Source organism: Pelodiscus sinensis, chromosome 14 (genome assembly GCF_052426305.1).
Source record: "Pelodiscus sinensis isolate ZL-2025 chromosome 14, ASM5242630v1, whole genome shotgun sequence".
In the NCBI taxonomy this organism is placed as follows: Eukaryota; Metazoa; Chordata; order Testudines; family Trionychidae; genus Pelodiscus; species Pelodiscus sinensis.
The window spans coordinates 22,342,311-22,362,033 of NC_143065.1; the positions used below are offsets into that span (position 1 = coordinate 22,342,311).

At 41.7% G+C, this 19,723-nt stretch overlaps 1 protein-coding gene across 4 annotated transcripts in view; it reads right to left on the minus strand.

Annotated features, from left to right (window-relative positions):
- DMXL2 (Dmx like 2) overlaps nt 1-19,723 on the minus strand; it is a 151,631-nt gene that overhangs the window by 14,062 nt on the left and 117,846 nt on the right. For 2 of the 4 annotated variants that reach the window (XM_075897232.2, XM_075897231.2), the window contains exons 29-39: nt 16,258-16,439; nt 15,635-15,765; nt 14,100-14,185; nt 13,470-13,671; nt 6,398-6,515; nt 5,422-5,484; nt 4,925-5,011; nt 4,689-4,810; nt 1,690-1,828; nt 949-1,009; nt 701-828 (exon numbers count right to left, since the gene is read on the minus strand). In XM_075897232.2, coding sequence (XP_075753347.2) covers nt 701-828; nt 949-1,009; nt 1,690-1,828; nt 4,689-4,810; nt 4,925-5,011; nt 5,422-5,484; nt 6,398-6,515; nt 13,470-13,671; nt 14,100-14,185; nt 15,635-15,765; nt 16,258-16,439 — 1,319 coding nt within the window. The remainder of the gene's footprint in view (nt 1-700; nt 829-948; nt 1,010-1,689; nt 1,829-4,688; nt 4,811-4,924; nt 5,012-5,421; nt 5,485-6,397; nt 6,516-13,469; nt 13,672-14,099; nt 14,186-15,634; nt 15,766-16,257; nt 16,440-19,723) is intronic. The other 2 variants (XM_089782037.1, XM_089782035.1) reach the window with 1 other exon arrangement.

Sequence of the window (19,723 nt, forward strand, 5' to 3'; positions counted from 1 at the left end):
TGGCCTCAATCTTGAGCTTGACTGATGACAGTGGAGGAATAAATCAGATAATTTTTTTGGACAACCAGTTTACGCACAGTACTATAAAGATATATGCTGCCATAATATTCCACAATTCTTTTGTAATATTCCATCAGTGATGCTGTGGCCCTCACCCAAGTTGATTGCCCTTCATCAAAATCCTATTTAAGATCAGAATCATGAACCCATTACTTATTTTGGTACTTAGATGAGCAACTCTTCTTCCTCAGAGCAAGTGGTTGCCAGCTGATTGGTTCCTGCTAAATGAGGCTTTATGCAAACAAAATAAGGACCTGTTTCCGCAAAAAAATTTACTACTGAGTGAATAGCTTTGACTTTAAGCTGGGTTACTCATGGTAGTAACTGTTTCCAGAACTAATAATTAAGCAGTTAGCCTCTACAATGATAATTAGTATGAATTACTGAAAGTTTCTTACTCAGTACAGCAGATGTATATTTGAAGAGTGTCTGAACTTAAATATCCACATGTAGCTTTAACAATCTTTGACTGATTGTATTTTTTGTTTTGTGTGTGTTGAAACAATCCCTTCTACATTCTAACATGTGCTAGACATTTTTGTATGCTCCCCCTTTGGTTAAAAGCTGGTGAAAGTGTCTTGGTAAAATCAAAACTTTACTTAAAAAGCAGAGAAAAAAACCCTATTTTGAGAGGACTAACCTTATTGCCCTGGGAATTGAAATACATTCTCGTAACCCTTGCATTGCCAGCTTGTCGGAAGCATAACAGTTGCTGTGGCCGTGTCCATTCAAACATTCGAACACTACCATCTTGGGCTCCTGTGAGATCTGGAGGAGGGAAGGAAAATATAGTTGAGTTATTAATCAGCAGGAAAATATCATAATATGTATTCTGTATTACATTTTGAAAAACACATTTTTTTGCTCCACTAAATAGAAATTACTTACAATACTGATGGACTGGATGTGATGCCATTCTCTTGACATTATTCAGATTTCTTTTAATGAGCTTCATGTAAAAGAAATATATTCAATTTGTGAAATTCAAAGATTAATAATACTTTTGAATAACATTAACACAATATATTGTATTTATTAATACACTATGGACTATCTTTTTGTCTGCGATCTATAGACTGTTGATAGTTAACCATATACTGATTCAATTACTTTTAGTTACAACACAGCAACTAAGGCCTGAATTCAGGAAAGGATTCCTAGTCAGGACAGAACTTAAGCATGTGCTCAGTTTTAGGCACATCCCACTAAAGCTCCTTAAATGGAGCCTGAAACAGAAAGTTAAGTATCATCTTTAAATTGGCATTTTTTAAAAAAGAAATCTGTCATGGAAAAAAGATAATAATGGTAGTGTATTAATTTAAAGAATCAAAACAAATTTAGGAATACAGCACATATAATCAACTGTAGAAGAAAGAAAATAAATCTCAGATATATTTTAAAAAGTGTGGGGAACTTAGTCTACACTATTCATTGATTAGTGAAACAAGTTATAGGTCTGACAATCCAAAATTATTAATATAAGATAACATTTAGTTTGGCATTTTTTGCCAGCTGATTGTCATCCTATGACCCATCCTATATCATTTCAGAATAAAATGAAAGCAGGCTTCTCAGTGTAGATCTTTGAATTAACCTACTACATAAATATCAAACAAACCAACTACATACCACACCAGCTCCAGTACTAGTTTGTCCACTACCTAACCATGGCATAGGTGAAGATGACTGCATCTGATTTACTCCAAATGATGGTGCAGTTGACTGAGTGAGTGTTGTGGTAGAACCACGAAAGTCAAGATCATCTGAACTGTAAAAAGATATCAGTATAATGCTTTATCACTGTTACATTTCTTTTAAGTAATAGATAGCAATTGCATTCTATATTAGAGAGCCTGTTATTATTAAGTTTATGATAACTTTCATTTGGGGGGAGGGATAGCTCAGTGGTTTGCGCATTGGCCTGCTAAACCTAGGGTTGTGAGTTCAATCCTTGTGGAGGCCATTTAGGAATTTGGGGCAAAAATTCATCAAGGGTGGTACTTGGTCCTGCTGTGTAAGCAGGGGATTGGACTCAATGACCTTTCAAGGTCCCTTCCAGTTCTAGGAGATAGGCAATCTCCATTAATTTAATTTTTTTTTAATTTAATGGCTTATGAATCTCTGTGGGCCAAGGACTGCATGCAACATTGGAGGGGAGTTCCTCCAGGAAACAAAACCAGCAGTGGTGGGAAGGGGAATGATTAATCATTCAAGTTGTAAACTCCTCCAAAAAGGTACCAGCCCTGAGAGGCCTGCATATGCTGGCTGGTTCAAATGCGATTTTCAGAGGCCAGAAGTCAAAGAAAGCCTGCTGGTGTAAAATGGAGGTGGAGTTTAAATTGCCATAGGATCTTCAGTTTGATTCAGCAAATGGAGGCCCAAACCCATGTGGAAGGGTTGGAAGGAATTCAACTAAGACACCCCAAAGCCTGATGCAAGATCTTTGGTAAATGTTTAGCATGCTCATAAGAACTTATCATTTTCAAATGTTTTCTCTGTAATGCTTTCACCCTAAAATATAGTGTGTTTTGCTTTAAGGATGGTTGATAATTGGTGTACACCATTTTATCCTCTGGAAAAAAAGTTAACCACAGAATTTAGATCCCAGTGTGAGGGATTGAAAGCGCAAATACCCTATCTGGAAGGAGAGAGATATAGGTCACCACTATGTGAAGATGTTACAGATAGGACTCTGAAATCATAACTAGGTGCTCTTCAGAAACACCAAGAGTGTGGAAATCCAAAGGTATAATTATTCCTGTCTCTCGCAGTAGTGCTTGCTAGCCTCATTATAATTAAGATTATAAAAAAGGGACTGGCAGTGAAAATGCTAGCAAAGGAAATACAAATTAACAATTTTTTAACTTTTATTATATAAGCAATTTCACATACAGGCAGTCCCCGGGTTACGTACAAGATAGGGACTGTAGGTTTGTTCTTAAGTTGAATCTGTATGTAAGTCGGAACTGGCGTCCAGATTCAGCCGCTGCTGAAACTGATCAGTTTCAACAGTGGCTGAATCTGGACGCCAGTTCTGACTTACATACAGATTCAACTTAAGAACCCCAGGCATCCCCAAGTCAGCTGCTGCTGAAACTGATCAGCGGCTGATTCCAGGAAGCCCGGGGCAGGGGCTTCCTGTAGTCAGCCACTGGTCATTTTCAGCAGCTGCTGACTAGGGGACACCTGGGGCAGAGCAGCTGGGGTGCTGCTGGGTTGGTCCAGTGGCACCCAGAGCGGCGCTACGGGACCAACCGGCAGCGCCCCAGCTGCTGTACTACAGGCGTCCGGAGCAAAGCCGCGGAGCACGGGGGCAGCGGGACAGCCCAGACGCGCCGTGGCTATCCTGCTGCCCTCGGGCTCCGTGGCTTTGCTCTGCTTTGCTCCCCGTCCCCCTGGTCTGCAGACCAGGGGGACGGGGAGCAAAGCGGCGGAACACGCGGGCAGCGGGACAGCCCAGACGCGCCGTGGCTATCCCCCAGGTCTGCAGACCAGGGGGAGGGGGAGCAGAGTAGAGCAGAGCGGCGGAACGCGCGGCCAGCTGACAGCCCAGACGCGTCTGGGCTGTCAGCTGGCCGCATGCTCCGCTCTGCCCCCCCCCCCCCCCATGGTTTGCAGACCAGGGGGAGGGGGAGCAGAGTAGAGCAGAGCGGCGGAATGCGCGGCCAGCTGACAGCCCAGACGCGTCTGGGCTGTCAGCTGGCCGCGTGCTCCGCTCTGCTCCCCCTCCCCCTCCCCCTGGTCTGCAGACCAGGGGGAGGGGGAGCAGAGCAGAGCAGAGCAGAGCAGAGCGGAGCGGAGCGGAGCAGAGCAGAGCAGAGCAGAGCGGCAGAACGCGCGGCCAGCTGACAGCCCAGACGCGTCTGGGCTGTCAGCTGGCTGCGCGTTCCGCCGCTCTGCTCTGCTCTGCTCCCCCTCCCCCTCCCCCTGGTCTGCAGGGGGGGGGGGGAGCAGAGCGGAGCGCGCGGCCAGCTGACAGCCCAGACGCGTCTGGGCTGTCAGCTGGCCGCGCGTTCCGCCGCCGCTTTGCTTCCTCTCCCTGGCCTGCTCGAGACCAGGGAGAGGAAGTGCCCCATTCGTAACTGCGGATCCGACATAAGTCGGATCCGCGTAACTCGGGGACTGCCTGTACTTCAAGCAGACATACATGATATTTTGAAAAGACTGCCCTTTAAAAAAACAAACAAAAAAACCCCCAGTGGTTAAAGCAGCAGAACAGGAAACCTGGTCTCGTCTCTGCTGCTGCTTCTTAGTGTAGGTGTCATGTGACTAGGATTCTTCACAGCATTATGACAGCTGATTGGATCATTAGCTTCCCTGGCTCAGGCTGGGAACTGAGGAAGTGCAATGTGGACACTGATCCATTGCCTTGGTCTTATCTGCTGGCCTACTGTAAAAAAACTATGTGACCTTGGGCAAGCCAGTTAAAACTTTGTGCCTCCATTTCTCCATCAGTAAAATGAGGATATTGGTGCTTTGCTGCCTTTGTAAAGTGCCTTGAGATCTATGGATGAAGGCTATATGTTTTATTATTAATAATGCCAAAATGTGAACTATCTGCAGTTGTGTGCCTGTACTTTCAAAGTAAAAAGTTATCTTAAATATAACTGCAAAGAAAAAAAACTAACCTTTTTGATTCTCGGTCATATTCTTCCCCAATCCATATAAATGACTGAGCAGCCAACAGAGCTGAAACATCAAGTTCTTGTACATCATGTGTAGATGCCAAAACAATTTCGCTGCTGTTTGCCTACACAGTACAGATAACATACACTAGTTTTAATTAAGATCTTAGAGCAATACAAACACAACAATTAAATAAAGTAATAATAGTATTGTTAGTAATAATACTATTGGCTTTTACCTTATTAACTGCAAATGCCATTATCATATCAGATTCTTTGTGAATTATTTTTGCTTTTCCCCCGGGATAGCCAAGATCCGCTTCAACCTATAAAACATTTACCAGTAATTGTAATGGGCATATAATAAATTTTTGTAGTGGTATGGACAGACCCGCAAAAATCTGTAGGAACTCATGCAAGAAAAGTTCAGTGGCCTTAGCAATGGTTAGGAAGCTAAACTTTAGAATTTTTACACTCACTTGCATTCTAAAAAACTGTTTATATTTCAAATATAGTATATTTGAAAGTTAAGAGAACCCACAGGTTGTGTGCGTAACACAATTTACAAGGTATTCACTTATCCCAATTATAGGACATCCGAAGTTAATGCACTGATTAAGTCTGACACACAGAAATTACATAGAACATTTAGCTACTGCCAGTCATATCAGAAAAGAAAAGCCAGTCCCACAGAACTTTTAAGAATGTGCTAAAGGTTTGGGAGAAGGGATACTACCTTGTTTTTGTGATCTTCTGCTACGCAGTTTTGTTTGACCTGCTCCACACGATCTTCTACAGACTACATAACACCACACAGTCACAAACACAAAACACATGCACAAACAAATATAAAAAAAAGAATGAAACATTCCAAACTAGATTTAAAAGGCCACCCTTTTCAGTAAATGATGACAGATGTGTTTGTAATTTTCTATAAAAGATACAGAAACTAAGACAGTAATCTAAACAAACTCACTTAATATGAAATGCCTCCTTGATGAACACAAAATGCATGGTATAAAGTATTTATCCACAATTTTATTAGACTTGAAAATAAATTTACATATCCTTTTCTTAAAAAAAAAAAAAGGCATGACATAGTAAATAAATGGAGAAGCAAAACACACACAAACTTCATACTTACAGGAAGTATTAAGACATTAACTAGTACACTTATTTCCAGTTTTAGGTACTTTTAAAAGTTTAAATTTAATTGCAACTTATTTCAGTTGTAATTATGATATTCATAAAATTCAATATTATATATAACTATATAATATTATGTATATGTATATATTACACATGCATATATGCATATATTTATAGAAACAAAGTGCTTGCTTATTTCATAGTAAGGTGAGCAGGGGTTGCTCTCCTGTAAACTCTGGATACTCTTCTCATTCTCATAGAGTACCCGAGTAGATGGGAGAGCACTTGGAAATAGATTTATCACGTCTAAGCAGACCTGGTAAATCCGCCTATGCTGGATCAATCACTGCAGTGTTAATTCACTGTGTAGTGAATACAAGCCCTCAGTCATGACTTGTCTAAGAATACACATTTTAGTTTGATTTGTACTGAATAAACAGCATGTTTCCAGGTTGATTTAAAAGCAGGAGCTCAGGTACCAACCAAAATGAAAATATTAAAACAAAAATTAGAATGCAGACACTTATGATGTAAAAGAAGGTTCAATAGCTAGTTTTGTTTACCTCACTTTGCTTTCTTTTCTTAGTGAATATGTATCTTATGAAGGTCTCCTGAAGGAGCTCTTGTTTCACAAGAAAATGCCATAGTCTTTTAGCTGGAAGTGCTGAATAATCCCTTGATCTGAACGGGAAAAAAGGGTTTTTAAAACTTAAATTCCAACATAAAAGTCATCATGGTCATAACACAGTTAAATGTGGAAAAAGAATGTAAAGAGACTCCAAACCATTTTAGATGCAAAATGATGGATTTGTATGCTCTGTGTTCTATCCAAGACAAATCATTAGGAATATTTTTTTTCCTGGATTTCCTCTGTGAAACCACATTACATGGAGTTACTCCCAGGTGAGTACTTATTTGTGCCTGTACCAGTAAGGATCACTGAACAATCAATTGCATCTATACTTAGGACAATCTTCCTTGCACATAACTGTGAGCATGCCAAGGCAAAGAAGACTGTGCTAACGCACGCATCTCAAAAGAGATCATAATGATGAACAAGACAGTGACAACTATATTGACTAAAAATATCAGTGCTATTTCAGTGATACCTGTAAGAATCTATTAGCAGCTAGTTTTATCCTTTAGGTGGTTTCTACGATACTTTTAGTTGATACAGAAATCCAATTTTATGTCTTAGTTTAATCAATTTCTGTGTATTATTTCAACAGAAGTGAATGTAAATATTTCCTAGTGGTCATTTATCATGTTGATGTTACCACTGTTATCCCTATTTCTATAGTAATGGCACTTGACAGTTCCACATCAAACTTCATCGTAAAGTATGCGTCGTAAGCCTTCAAATGATACTTGAAAAGCATGTGTGGAGAGAAGGTACTGGTACATTAAATCGACCGAATCAGAGTCTGCTGCTCACCTATGAAGGTTTAATCAGAACACATAAGAAAGAAAATGAAAGTCAATGTTTCAAGTTTTTGAACAAGCATTACTTAATGCATGTATGTATGTTCAGAAAGGAAACTGTGACCAAAAATCTGCAGAAGTATCAACTATGCAACTGTTCTACTAAATATGCATGAAAAGCAGAAATGAATAGATTATGCGTAGAATAAAAATGCAAGTAAAACAATGCAAAGAAGTTATCCAAAGATTAATAAAAGGACTTAAGCACCTAAACAGCACTTTAAGTGCCTAAATCCCAGAATCGGGGGTTCACAAAAGAACTCTGCTGCTTTGAACCATTTAGGAACCTATAATTGCTCAGTGCCTATATTTTAGCAGTGGAAGTTCCCTAAATGCCTAGTTTCAGACCCTGAACATACACACTTGTAGCCCCACCTTCAATATCCAGGGGTATGTCTACACTACCCCCCTAGTTCGAACTAGGGGGGTAATGTATGCATACCGAACTTGCTAATGAAGCCCGGGATTTGAATTTCCCGGGCTTCATTAGCATAAAGCCGGCTCCGCCATTTTTAAAAGCCGGCTTGTTCGAACCCCGTGCCGCGCGGCTACACGCGGCACGGGCTAGATAGTTCGAACTATGTAGTTATTCCGAACTATCTGTACGCCTCGTGGAATGAGGTGTACAGATAGATCGGAATGGCTACATAGTTCGAACTATCTAGCCCGTGCCGCGTGTAGCCGCGCAGCACGGGGTTCGAACAAGCCGGCTTTTAAAAATGGCGGAGCCGGCTTTATGCTAATGAAGCCCGGGAAATTCAAATCCCAGGCTTCATTAGCAAGTTCGGTATGCATACATTACCCCCCTAGTTCGAACTAGGGGGGTAGTGTAGACATACCCCAGATGCCTAAGCCTCATACAATACACAAACCAAAGGAAGACAGGCATTCTTCTGTCTAGCTTGTCTGTGGGATCCAATCTAGAAAACATGCTCAGACCTCACCAGATTGGGCCCCCAGAGGCAAGTTTACACAAAATTGGAAGGATAGGGGAGAAGGCAGAACTGCCTCATGATTTTTAGTCCAGTGGTTAAAGAGGGAGGTGGGAAGCAGCAGATCCCTGGCTCAAGTCCCCCCTCCTCCACCAGAGAGAGAGAGAGAGAAGAGATTTGAATTGGGCTCTGCCACTGTTCAAGTGTATGCTCTAACCACTGGACTCTAGGATATTCTGATGTATTCCACTTTGGATGAACAGCAAAAGAATCACTGGATTATTAAGAGTGAGCGAGCATACAAACATGAGTGACTTTGTAGCTGAGTGGTTGGAGCAACTCAACTGTGAGGTGGGAGAACCAGGATCCTGTCCCTCTTCTGTAATCACTTTTGTTACAGTTCCCAGTTCAATTCCTTTTTCCTCCTCACATGCAGGGGGCATACAAAGCAGGGCCAGCCTTAAGCCGATTCGGCTGAATCGGGCCCTGTGCTTAAGGGGGCCCCGCGCCTAGCACCCGGAAGTCGACTCCCTCGGCTCGACCGGCTGGGATCCCTGCCCTTACCTGTGCACGCTGCCGGCTGCTGCTGCCGCCATGCAGATGAGTGGGGAGAGGCCCGGCCATAACATGACGTCAAGCCCGGGATTTTGAAACTGCAAAGGCGGCGGCAGCGGCAGCGGTGCATGCAGTTTGGAGTCCGGCCCCGCAGAAGGCAAAAGGTAGGGGAAGGAGGAAGCTAGGGGGAGGGGTGGGAGAGGAAGAGGCTTGTGCGGAGGGGGAAGAAAGGGGAAGGTACCAAGAGACAGGGGTGCAGAAGAGACAAATCCCAGGGGGCCAAGTGCAGATAATGAGGGAAAGGGCAGGAGGGGAGGTTTCAGTGGGAGGGGGGGCAGGGTGATGCTGGGAGAGAAGAAGAGAGGGGAAGGGCATTGGGGGCTAGAGGGGGGTGGGGGGTGCTGGGAGAAGGCTTGAAAGAAGGGGTGGGTATGCGAAAGGTGGGGATGGAGCAAAGCATGTGTGAGGGCACAGGGGCATGAGGGAAATGGGGGCAGAGAATGGTGAGGGGATGGGCATCAGGGAAAAAGGAGGCAGGGGCAGTGAAGGAACGGGGAGGCACAAGTAGGGAGCAGGGCTAAGGGAAGGTGCAGGTGACAGGGGATTCTGGGGGTGAAGCAGAAGGGCAGACATCTGCAGGGGAGGGATCAGCACCAGAGGAGAGCGGCAGGGCAGGTGTGTAGAGGGAGGTGCTAGAAGAGGGGTAGCTCACATGATCGGAGTGGGGCTACTGGAGGAGTGGGCACAGGGGGGAGAGAAGGGCTGGTGGAGGGGGGCAGGTTGCAGGAGAGCTGAGGGCAGTGAGAAGGGCAGGAGTCAGGACAGCAGAGAAGAGTGAGGAGTTTGGGGGCAACAGGTACCAGGGGAGATGATGGAGCAAGGAGATGATACATGGCAGCAGAGAGAAAAGGGAAAGGTTCATAAAATATTTATTAATAACTTGGTATGCTGCCCACGGCCAGTTTGTTTGCGCCCCGCGGTGCAGTTTGGGTTTATGCGGGGATCAACACGTGGCTGGCGAGTGAGAGCCAAACCAAAAAAACAGTCAGTGGAAAGATTTCATGTTGTCATGTATGATTCCTGGTAACCCATCTGAAATATGAAAAACTAGGTTGATACCTGTTCATATCAGGAGATGTTGAATTCAGTTCACCATTTGCAGTATCTCATTAGGATGCTTAGTGGAGAAGATATTGTTTTCTTTTTTTTAATTTATACTGTGGGCAAAGTATGGGCTCACAAGAATTCCTCCATTGTTTTACCATGAGTCTCAAAACATTTGGTGTTTTTCTAAAGGCCTGGAGTCAATTGATTATGTAGGAATCTCAGCTTTCATTAAAAAAAAAGTTCTCTATACTTCTGGGCCTTCCAGCTAAGGAGGAAAGCTTTAAAACACGAACCCTAAATACTCAAGAAACAAAAGGCCAATACAAATCCAACATGTTTTATTTTTAAAAAAAATCTTATGATTTGTAGACCAGTCTCATAACTTTGTATAGGCGTTCCTTGTGAATTTGGGTTGGCAATACTGCTCTTTGATTGGTGAATTTAGAGAGGTCTCTCCCTTCAGTTTCCCTTTCCATCCTCCTTTTTTGTCACAGGTTATCAGAGAATCACAGAGACAATGGAGAGTAGGGTGAGTCCATGATATGGTTAATGACTGGTCAGGGTGACTAACAATTATCAGCCAGTGGTCTGAATGAGCTATCTAATGCCATCTGTTAATCAACTGTAGGAAAAGGTCTCACAAGCAGACCTTATTTATATAGACAACCTACTTCGCCACAGAGATCCATAGACACACTTTCTGTGTCAAGGTGATCAATTTTGGCTCTTTTGGGTTGACATTCACTTAAGACTTGGAGCTGGGAGAATGAAATGTGTTATCCATATTGTATGATTAAAAGGTTAAAAGACCTGAACGTAATATGACCTGGCTTAGGGTCTACCATAATTTGAACACTAAGCAGAGGATAGTGAGTCACATCTAACTGAAAGTCACAGAAGATGGAAACAGGTTTTATTTCTGGTGGTATAAAGTCTATTTGGGAGTCCTCAATTATATCTAACACTTTACATCCAGTGTTTAAAGGCAGAGCTGACTAGAATCAATTGAGAGTCCTTGTCTTGTCTCAGTGATGGCTTGAGCAAAAATCATTGATAAAATCTTGTGTAGACTGACCTTGGATTCAACATGCAGGCAATATGTGTTGAAGCACAGTGCAAAGGAGGCACTGGTGGTGAGGTACCATATTACCCAGTGAAATCATTGGTGCTGAAATCACTAAGGACTGGAATTTGACCACAGAAGTGACACTTTCTTAACAGACTCCATTTTTGCTATTTAAAAAGTAAATCAATGTAACAAAAAATGCAATGCTCTCTGGTAACTTTAAAAATCAAACTTTAAACTGTACTGAAAAAATTGGATAGCTTGCAATTGAAAATATTTGACCTACACTTAAGGCAACTGATTTAATTTTGTGTACAATTTTGCATAATAAAGGATGGCATTTTTTTTTGAAAATGTTCAACTATATTGGTATACATTTTGATCAGATCTACTTCTGATGTGATATTTGTGTGTGGTTGTGGTTTGTTGTGTGTGTGGTGTGGGGTTTTTTGCTCATCAAAAAATCCTGGATGGGGGGGGAAGCCCCGCCAAAACGGTTCGAATTGGGCCCCACACTTCCTAAAGCCAGCCCTGATACAAAGTATCCTACATCTCAAGCAAGTATCCTAAGCACTAGCTACAGGGAGGGGAAGGCCTTTTATTTCCTTTCACCCCCTGGCTTCCTGCTAAAACAGAGCAGTTATCTAATGCCAAGGCAGGGTTTGCAGCGGAGAACTAAGGTGAGGGAGACACCTCTTGCCAGTCTCAACATAGGCACATATCTCAAAGAGAAGGGCAAGGCTTAGTGCACACCCTTTCATTTGGCATCTCCCATTGGGGAGCTTAGGCAAGGAGCCACCTAGTGTGCACAATGGGACTCATAAAAGTCTGAGGAATTACTATCTCCCCATTCATTTTATAGGGAGTCTAGGTGCTCAGCTCAGGCTTTGTGAATCCAAGTGATTTTCTAGGCATCTACAAGTTATGCATGGCAATGCTCAGTGTCACTGTGCACAAGGTCCTTTGTGACTCTGGCCCGGAAGTATATACATTGTTTCTCGGACTGAAAATGGAAATTACTATTGAAATTCATTTTTGAAAAAACAGGGTAAAAAATAAAACAATGGACTGTCAGAGTGAACTAGGAATAAAACCCAGTAGCAGCATCAACTACGCAAATCATGGACAGTATGAGTAGATAAATCATATATGAGTTCTGTAAACTTCTCAAACTCTTAAGTTCATTAATTTAGGTCCAGATCCTGCAAACACTTACGCCTGGTCTACACTATAGCAGAATGACAGAGTAAGATATGCAGCTCTAGCTACAGAAATTACATTGCTGGAGTAAACGTATCTTACATCACATTTCTGCAGGAGGCTGACAGGAACTCCCATTAGTTTGCCTTACTCCTTTCAGGAGGAGTACTAGATATTGGTGGGAGATGCCCACAGTGTTCAATTTACGGGTCTATATCAGACCCACTAAATCGAACGCTAGAAAACTGACTTCCAGAACAATGATCATCTGGTAAGTATAAACATGCCCTTAAGTATAAACATGCCCTTCACTTTAAGCATGGTACATGTTCCACCAAAGTGTTTGCAAGACCTAAGCCTTAGATCAGTGGTTCTTAACCTGGGGTGCACGCACCGCCTGGGGGTGTGAGATGCCCTTTCTGGGGGTGCGAGACATGCCAGATTTTTATGATATATCTTAGGTTTAAAACTGACCTACTTCAATAATTTTTAATAAGGGGTGCGAAAACATATTTTGAGAACCAAAGGGGTGCAAGCTGCAGTAAGGTTAAGAACCACTGCCTTAGATAAACACCAAGGCTACATCTACATTGGCTTGATTTTCCGAAAATACTTTTAACGGAAAGCATTGGCAGAATGCTTTTCTGCAAAAGCACTTTTTGCGGAAAAGCGTCCGTGGCCAATCTAGACGCGGTTTTCCGCAAAAAAGCCCCGATCGCCATTTTCGCAATTGGGGCTTTTTTTGCAGAAAACAGTACTGTGCTGTTTACACTGGCCCTCTTGCGCAAATGGTTTGCGCAAGAGGGCTTTTGCCCGAATGGGAGCAGCACAGTATTTCCGCAAGAACACTGACGATCTTGCATGAGATCGTCAGTGTTCTTGCGGAAATTCAAACGGCCAGAGTAGACAGCTGGCAAGTTTTTCCGCAAAATCACATGATTTTGCGGAAAAACTTGCCAGTCTAGACACAGCCCAACAGTTCTCCGTTCTGACATCTTGTTCCATCCTGACATCTCATTATTCTTTCCCCTTTTTTTCTAATTAGCTGGCACTAATAAGTGTAAGCTGATTTTTTCTTTTCAAAGGTAGCATTAAATCTAATCAGTAAAAACAGGTACTATATTATGCTGAGTTCATTAAGGTACATTTGTAGGTTAGGTTTATTTGGCTTAGCATCATCACCATTTTCTTTTAACTCAAAATTCATTAGATAATTATGACTGTTTCTGCACAAAAGCTGCATGTGTCAAATGTCACAAACTATGGATACAGCTTTCTAAAAGCAGGTCTTACCTGAATGGAGTATTTTCAGGTTCAAGCATGGCTTTGTTGCGGAGAATAGCTGATCCAGCTCCCACTCCAAGGTCACTGGGATAGGTATTAATGTAGTTTGGTGGTGGGCCTTCAAACTGATCCACTCTCTCTTGAAGGATCTGTTCCCAGTTTTCCAAATTTTTAATCACAGCAATACCCAATGGTGATGTTACAGGCAGGTCTAAAGAGCAACACAAAGGTATAATGCTAATATAAAACTGCTATACTACTAATAGCAATAAACGAATTCTGCAGTAAAGAGCAGAAACAATATTATGAAGATTTTTCTCTTTTTTTTTGGATAGTAATAGCCCATGGGAGAATTTATTCAGGTACCAAAAACAGTTAAGTAAAACTAAAAAAAAAAGAAAAAAAATTCAGAATGATAGTCACTCTACTGCTCTTATATTTAATAAAAATAGGGAGGATGTATGTGCGCTTCAACAGAACTTACAGAAAAGGATAACTGGATGGATTTAAAAAGCCTGAAATAACACATACAACTCCATCTGTTAGAAATTGCGCAAGACAACTTTTCATATATAAATGCCAATACTTTACTAACTCACTTATAGAGCAAAGTAAAATAGAAGTCAGAATTTAACTCACCAAAAAATTCCAAACCAGCAATGGGGAAAAAGTTCTTAATGTTGTGCAGAGCTAGTTTTACTATTGCCAAATGTATGAGAGCCCAGCTGTGGAAAAAGAAGTTTCCGTTTTGTAAAGTACAATTTAAATTCAGTTATTTCCAGACACAATTTGGCTTCTCTCACCAAACCAAGTATATATACAAAAACCCCATTGATAACAAATGATGAAGAGTGCTTACTTATTGTGTTTTGAGAGTCAACAGGAACCCACACTGAAATACAAGGTAAGATCTTTATATCTTATAAAATTTAGTCTCCCTCTTTAGAGCCTACAATATTCCCCTCCCTCTTTTCCAAACCTCAGATCATCGTATGTGAAGTCAAGAATCAAATATTAATCTCCTGGCAATGCCAATGAAAATACATAATACAAAACTTTCCATTACATCAAAATGAATGGAAAGGAAGCACTGGCGTGGTACAAATCAAAGATTTTTTTTCCACTGTGTCTCGTATAGCACAATACAATATACTTGAACCTCTAATCCAGCAACCGTGGGAAACAGGGTTTGCTGGACTGAAGATTTTGCTGGGCTAGGAAAGGAGGGGAATGAGGGTAGGACACTTATCTGGCACTCTTTGTCCCCTGTTGCTCCTAGGCACCGTCTCCCCCAACTAGTACAGAAGAGGTGGGAAAAAGCCTCCAGCATCACTGTGCTTCCACCAGGTGGTGGGGAGGAGGAATGGCAGTGTGCAGGGCTGCTTCTGCCCCTGCCTGCCAGGGTCTGTACCACAGGGCTACGTCTACACTGTAGCCTTCTTGTAGAAAAGGTTATGCAAATGAAGCTCAGCCTGGAATATTGCCACACTTATTTGCATAATTAATGAGCAACCGTTTTTGTGCAAGAGGCTTTTGTGCAAAAAAGAGCAGTGTAGACCGCTCCTTTTTGCGCAAAACTCCCCTCTTGCGCAAGAGGGGGTTTTTGCGCAAAAACGTCACCCAGAGTACAGAGGTTATAGTGTAGTTCCATTTATAGTCTAATGGATTTGAAAACACTTGGTACAATGTAGATGGAAGATGTTTTATTTTCATACATTTTTATAATGGATGTAACTCATTCATTTATGCTTGATATAAAAAAAGGAAATAGAACAAATGCAAATTACATTCAAAATTGGTCTCTATTCTGAAAAGTAACTCTAAACATAGCATCAAGGGACTCCACGATCATTGTGACTCAATGACTTGAAATCAAATTTGTTCAATTTATTTGCTCAGGTGAACGTAGAAGGGAAAAACCTAATTGCTATACCTGAAAACCCAATCAGAAAATATAGTCAAGGTGAATTACTTCCCTATTGCACATCAATATTAGTAATTATGATTATTCTGGCCAGTTTCTGATCTCAGTAATACCTCTGAAAACCCACCACTGTAAAATATACACCAGGAAAGAGGGCCAATGATACCCTCGTTGGCTTTGGAAGAAAAGCTGAAAACAACATATTCATAAGGAGTTTAAAAAAAAAAAAGACGGGATAGTTTCCGCTAACCTGTATGAATTAGGATTTTTGTGTTCCTGGATCTGTGTGTCAGAAAGGAAAGCATCATCGTCCTCTTCATCACTGTGAATGCTTTCATCAGAATCATATATAATACCACTATCTGATAAAGGAAGAAATGGCTGCAATGCAAGACAAAAACCTGTTATTCTTCAGGAGCTGTTTTAAACATTTTAAATATTTTAAACATTTAATGTTCCCCTAGTTGTTTAGATGTCACTTAAATAACTTAGTAGTGAACCAGAGCAGCTTAATATATAAATCTATTGATATAACTAAATTGTAAGTTAGATATTCCTTTCAAAAATAACAGCATAGCAAGGTATAAATGCTCATTTAGACTGTTTTTTGCTTGGCAGAAGAATGCTAGACTGATATTTTGGAAGTTATACATAGTAGCACATATATAACTTCATCTTTTCTGTGGGGAATGCAACCTGTAAACATGTTTACAGTTTGTGAGGCACATTAATGAAAACACTTCTTGAAATGTTATCCTTTAAAACAGGAAAAAGGGCGTGTGTATTCTTTACAAAGTATTTAATTTTATATTTCCAAATGTTAAAAAATCAGACATTTTTATGGTGCCACTATGTTCACACAGAATATCCTACCTTTGCCATAAAATAGTCCCACATGCTCAGTTCTGGAGGAATGAATTTTTCTTTGTAAGAAGGCCTTTCTGCAGGTACAGGTGGAGGTACAACACTATCTTTTACTGGTCTCCCTGGTACAAGCATCCTCATATTAAATCGACGCCGATGCTTATCCATTTCCTCTGAAGGAACAGGAGGTACTAAATTGAAAGAAGTTAAATAGCTGAAATCATAGTAAGAAACAAATGCTATCTATAATTTATTTTTAGAAACACATTAATTTTAGAAGTTACCAAAACCATGAATTTTGGTTTCAGTGCTTAGATAACAAAATCAAAACTACACTACCTTTCAAGTACTATTCCTTAAATATATTTTTAAATAAAGCAAGTGTAATCATATAAATCAGGAGTGGGGAACGTACGGCTCGAAGACCAGATCCGGTCCTTGGCTTACCTAGATCCGGACCCCGAGGCTTGGGGATCCCTGCCCAGCACCAGGCAGCCCACGCTGGCGCTCCACCCTGTAGCTTCCTTTTGTGGGGCTGGAGCACCAGTGCCGGCTCCCTACTGCAGGATGGGAGACATGAGGGAGCGGGGGAGGAAGGGGGAAGGAAAGGAGCCTTGAGCTGTGCAGACTGGAGTCAGGCACGCCAGGACCAGATCCAACCCAAGGACTCTGTAAGGTTGGGGAAAGAAGCAGCATTGTGCGCTGCTGCTCCTCCTCCCTCCCCAGCTGGGGAAACGGCACTGCCCTGAGACTTTTCACCTGCTGCTCCAATTGGGTGTAATTGCAGCCAACAGAAGCAGCAGGGGGCAATGCCTGGGAGCAGTGGGGGACACGGAGCCATGTGCATCCCCTAGGAACTGTGCCAGGTAAGTGCCTCCCCCATTACCCAGACCCCAAACATGCCCTTCTGCCCAGCACTACCCAAATCCTGCTCTTGCACCCCCCTTCTGCCCAGACTCCCCACTCCAATCCCCAGCCTGCTCCTGCACACTCTCCTGCCCAGATTCTGCACCCTCCCAGCCTCAACCCACTCCTGAACCCACCCACCCAGACCCCACACCTAAAGCCTGCTTCCCAGCTGCTGCTCCCCCTCATTTTTGGCTCCACCAGAGATTTGCGGGAGGCCACAAAATCTACTAGTGCAGGCTCCTCTAGACTCTAGTGTGGGAGGACAATGTGGGGAGTGTCTTCCTGCTTTTCAGTTGGGGGCCATGTCAGTGAGCAGCTTTTTTTGTTTGTTTTTTTGCTTCCCACTTTTGTGCGGCCCTTGATGGGTTTTTTCTGTGGGTCAGAGACCTCCAACTCCAAAAATATAATAGCCTGACTACAATAAATTCAAGTAGAGTTACCTTTCTTCTGTGACACATATTAGGAAAACAAACTGTAATATCGGTTATAAATTTTCAGGATCTATAGGTTTTAGACCAATTCCTGTTTGAAACCATATTGAGAAGGATATTTCTGAAGGAGAAAACATATAATTTCACTAAACTGAAATTTTCAGAAATGTAATCTAGGAAATCTAGGTGATTTACTCTGGCACTATGGAGAGGATTAACTTCAACGTTTCTTTAACAAAACCAAATCTGATGCCCTGCTGGCACTGCTTCCGGCCATCCTTAACCTCGGTTCAGGGTCCACTCAGTGTGGACATGCTAGTTAGAATTAGCAAAACGCTAATTCGAACTAGTTTTTAAGTCTGTATGCGCTAATTAGAATTAGCTTAGTTCGAATTAACTAATTCAAACTAAGTTAGTTCGAATTAACTTTGTCGTGTAGACATACCCTGTGAGAGGCAGCAAGGGTGGGGGAGAATAAGAGAGGGTGCCATGAAGCAGCCTCTGCCTGCCACAGGCTGAGGCTTGCAACAGGCACAGACTGCTCCAGTGGGGAACTGCCCCCCTTGCGGACAGAGGTTACTGCCATGAAGCAGCCCCTGTCCACAATAGCCCGGGATGGCCAGAGCAGACCCTGCCCACAGCACTAGTTGGCTCCGGGAGCCACCCACACTGTGGCTCTTCTCTTTAAATGTGGTAAAAGCCCAGTAGCTCTAGCTACATTTAAAATGCAGAGCTGCAGCGGTCGCTGAGCCAGTGTAAGCTGGGACTGCTCACTGAGTCCCAGCTCACACCAGCTCTGGGAGCTACCCTCACTGTGGCTCTGCAAAGCACCTCCCTTTATTTACTAATCGTGTAGTCGATGCAAATTGTATTGACTACACAATTAGCAACATACTCGTTCCTTAACATCCTTAGTAAGTAGGGGAACATTTTAACTTACCAAGTAACTCAGTCATGGATTTAAAAAGTAGCTATTCTTCTACAAAGAAATGTCACCACTCAATTATAGAGAGAGACTGCAGAACTGGAATTAATCTACAAATGTAACACTGTTACTCTAGGCTTGAATAAAGACATTAACTGTTTAGTGCGCTACAAAGCAAATTTCCCTGTCTTTAACAACCACATTTTCACATCAGAATCTATGAATGGGACACATCCAACCCGCTTAATTCGCTTCATTAACATGGGTCCTGAAATTGACAGGTACTTCATTTGATGTTTTATATCTATATATCGATATCTATATCTATATCTATATCGATATCGATATCGATATCGATATAGATATATCTATATATCTATATATATATATATATATCTTGGATTTTATTATTTCCACTCCAACTCATCTAATGAAGTGGGATTTACCAATGAAAGCTCACGATACTATACATTTTTGTTAGTCTTTAAGGTGTCCCATGACTACTTGCCATTTTTAAATTAACAGAGTAACACAGCTACCCCTCTGAGACTTTGAAAATACAAGCTGTTTTGGATAGGCATAACAGAAGATAATTGAAGACAGAGATTTAAAAACATGATCCTCTTTTAAAGCACACAAACATTTATCTATGCTACAAATCTTTACAAAACTTCATTACTGTACTTTTACACTGCAGCAGCAGCTACTAAGTTTAAAGAAAACAGAATCTATCTTGAAAGCCTTTGACTATTCATCATTGTCAGTGCTGTTAAACAGCTTACCAAATGAAAGCTGTTGCAAGTGATCTTTTATTATATTTCGCAAACCTCAAAAGTATGTGTTGCTTTCATATAATTCAGAATATTTACTTGATAAGTATTAATGTTAAACACTTGTGCTACTATGGTTAGAGAGCAATTACATTATACTTACACACAGACTTCATGTGTTTATACTATAGACATAAAAATATACTTCCTGTATCAAGGAAGTTTTAAGGAAATGTCAAGCCACTGACTATAAGAGTGTGTCTACACTGCACCCTTAGCTTGAAATAAGCTACACAAATTGCATAGCTTGTCTACACAGCACCAAATTTAGAAATAAGCCACTATTCTGAAATGTACCTTACTTCTCCAGTATCCTGAAATAGCGCTGCAGTGTAGACATAGCCTAAGGGTCCTGCGCAAAGTGGGTTTTACTGCAACAG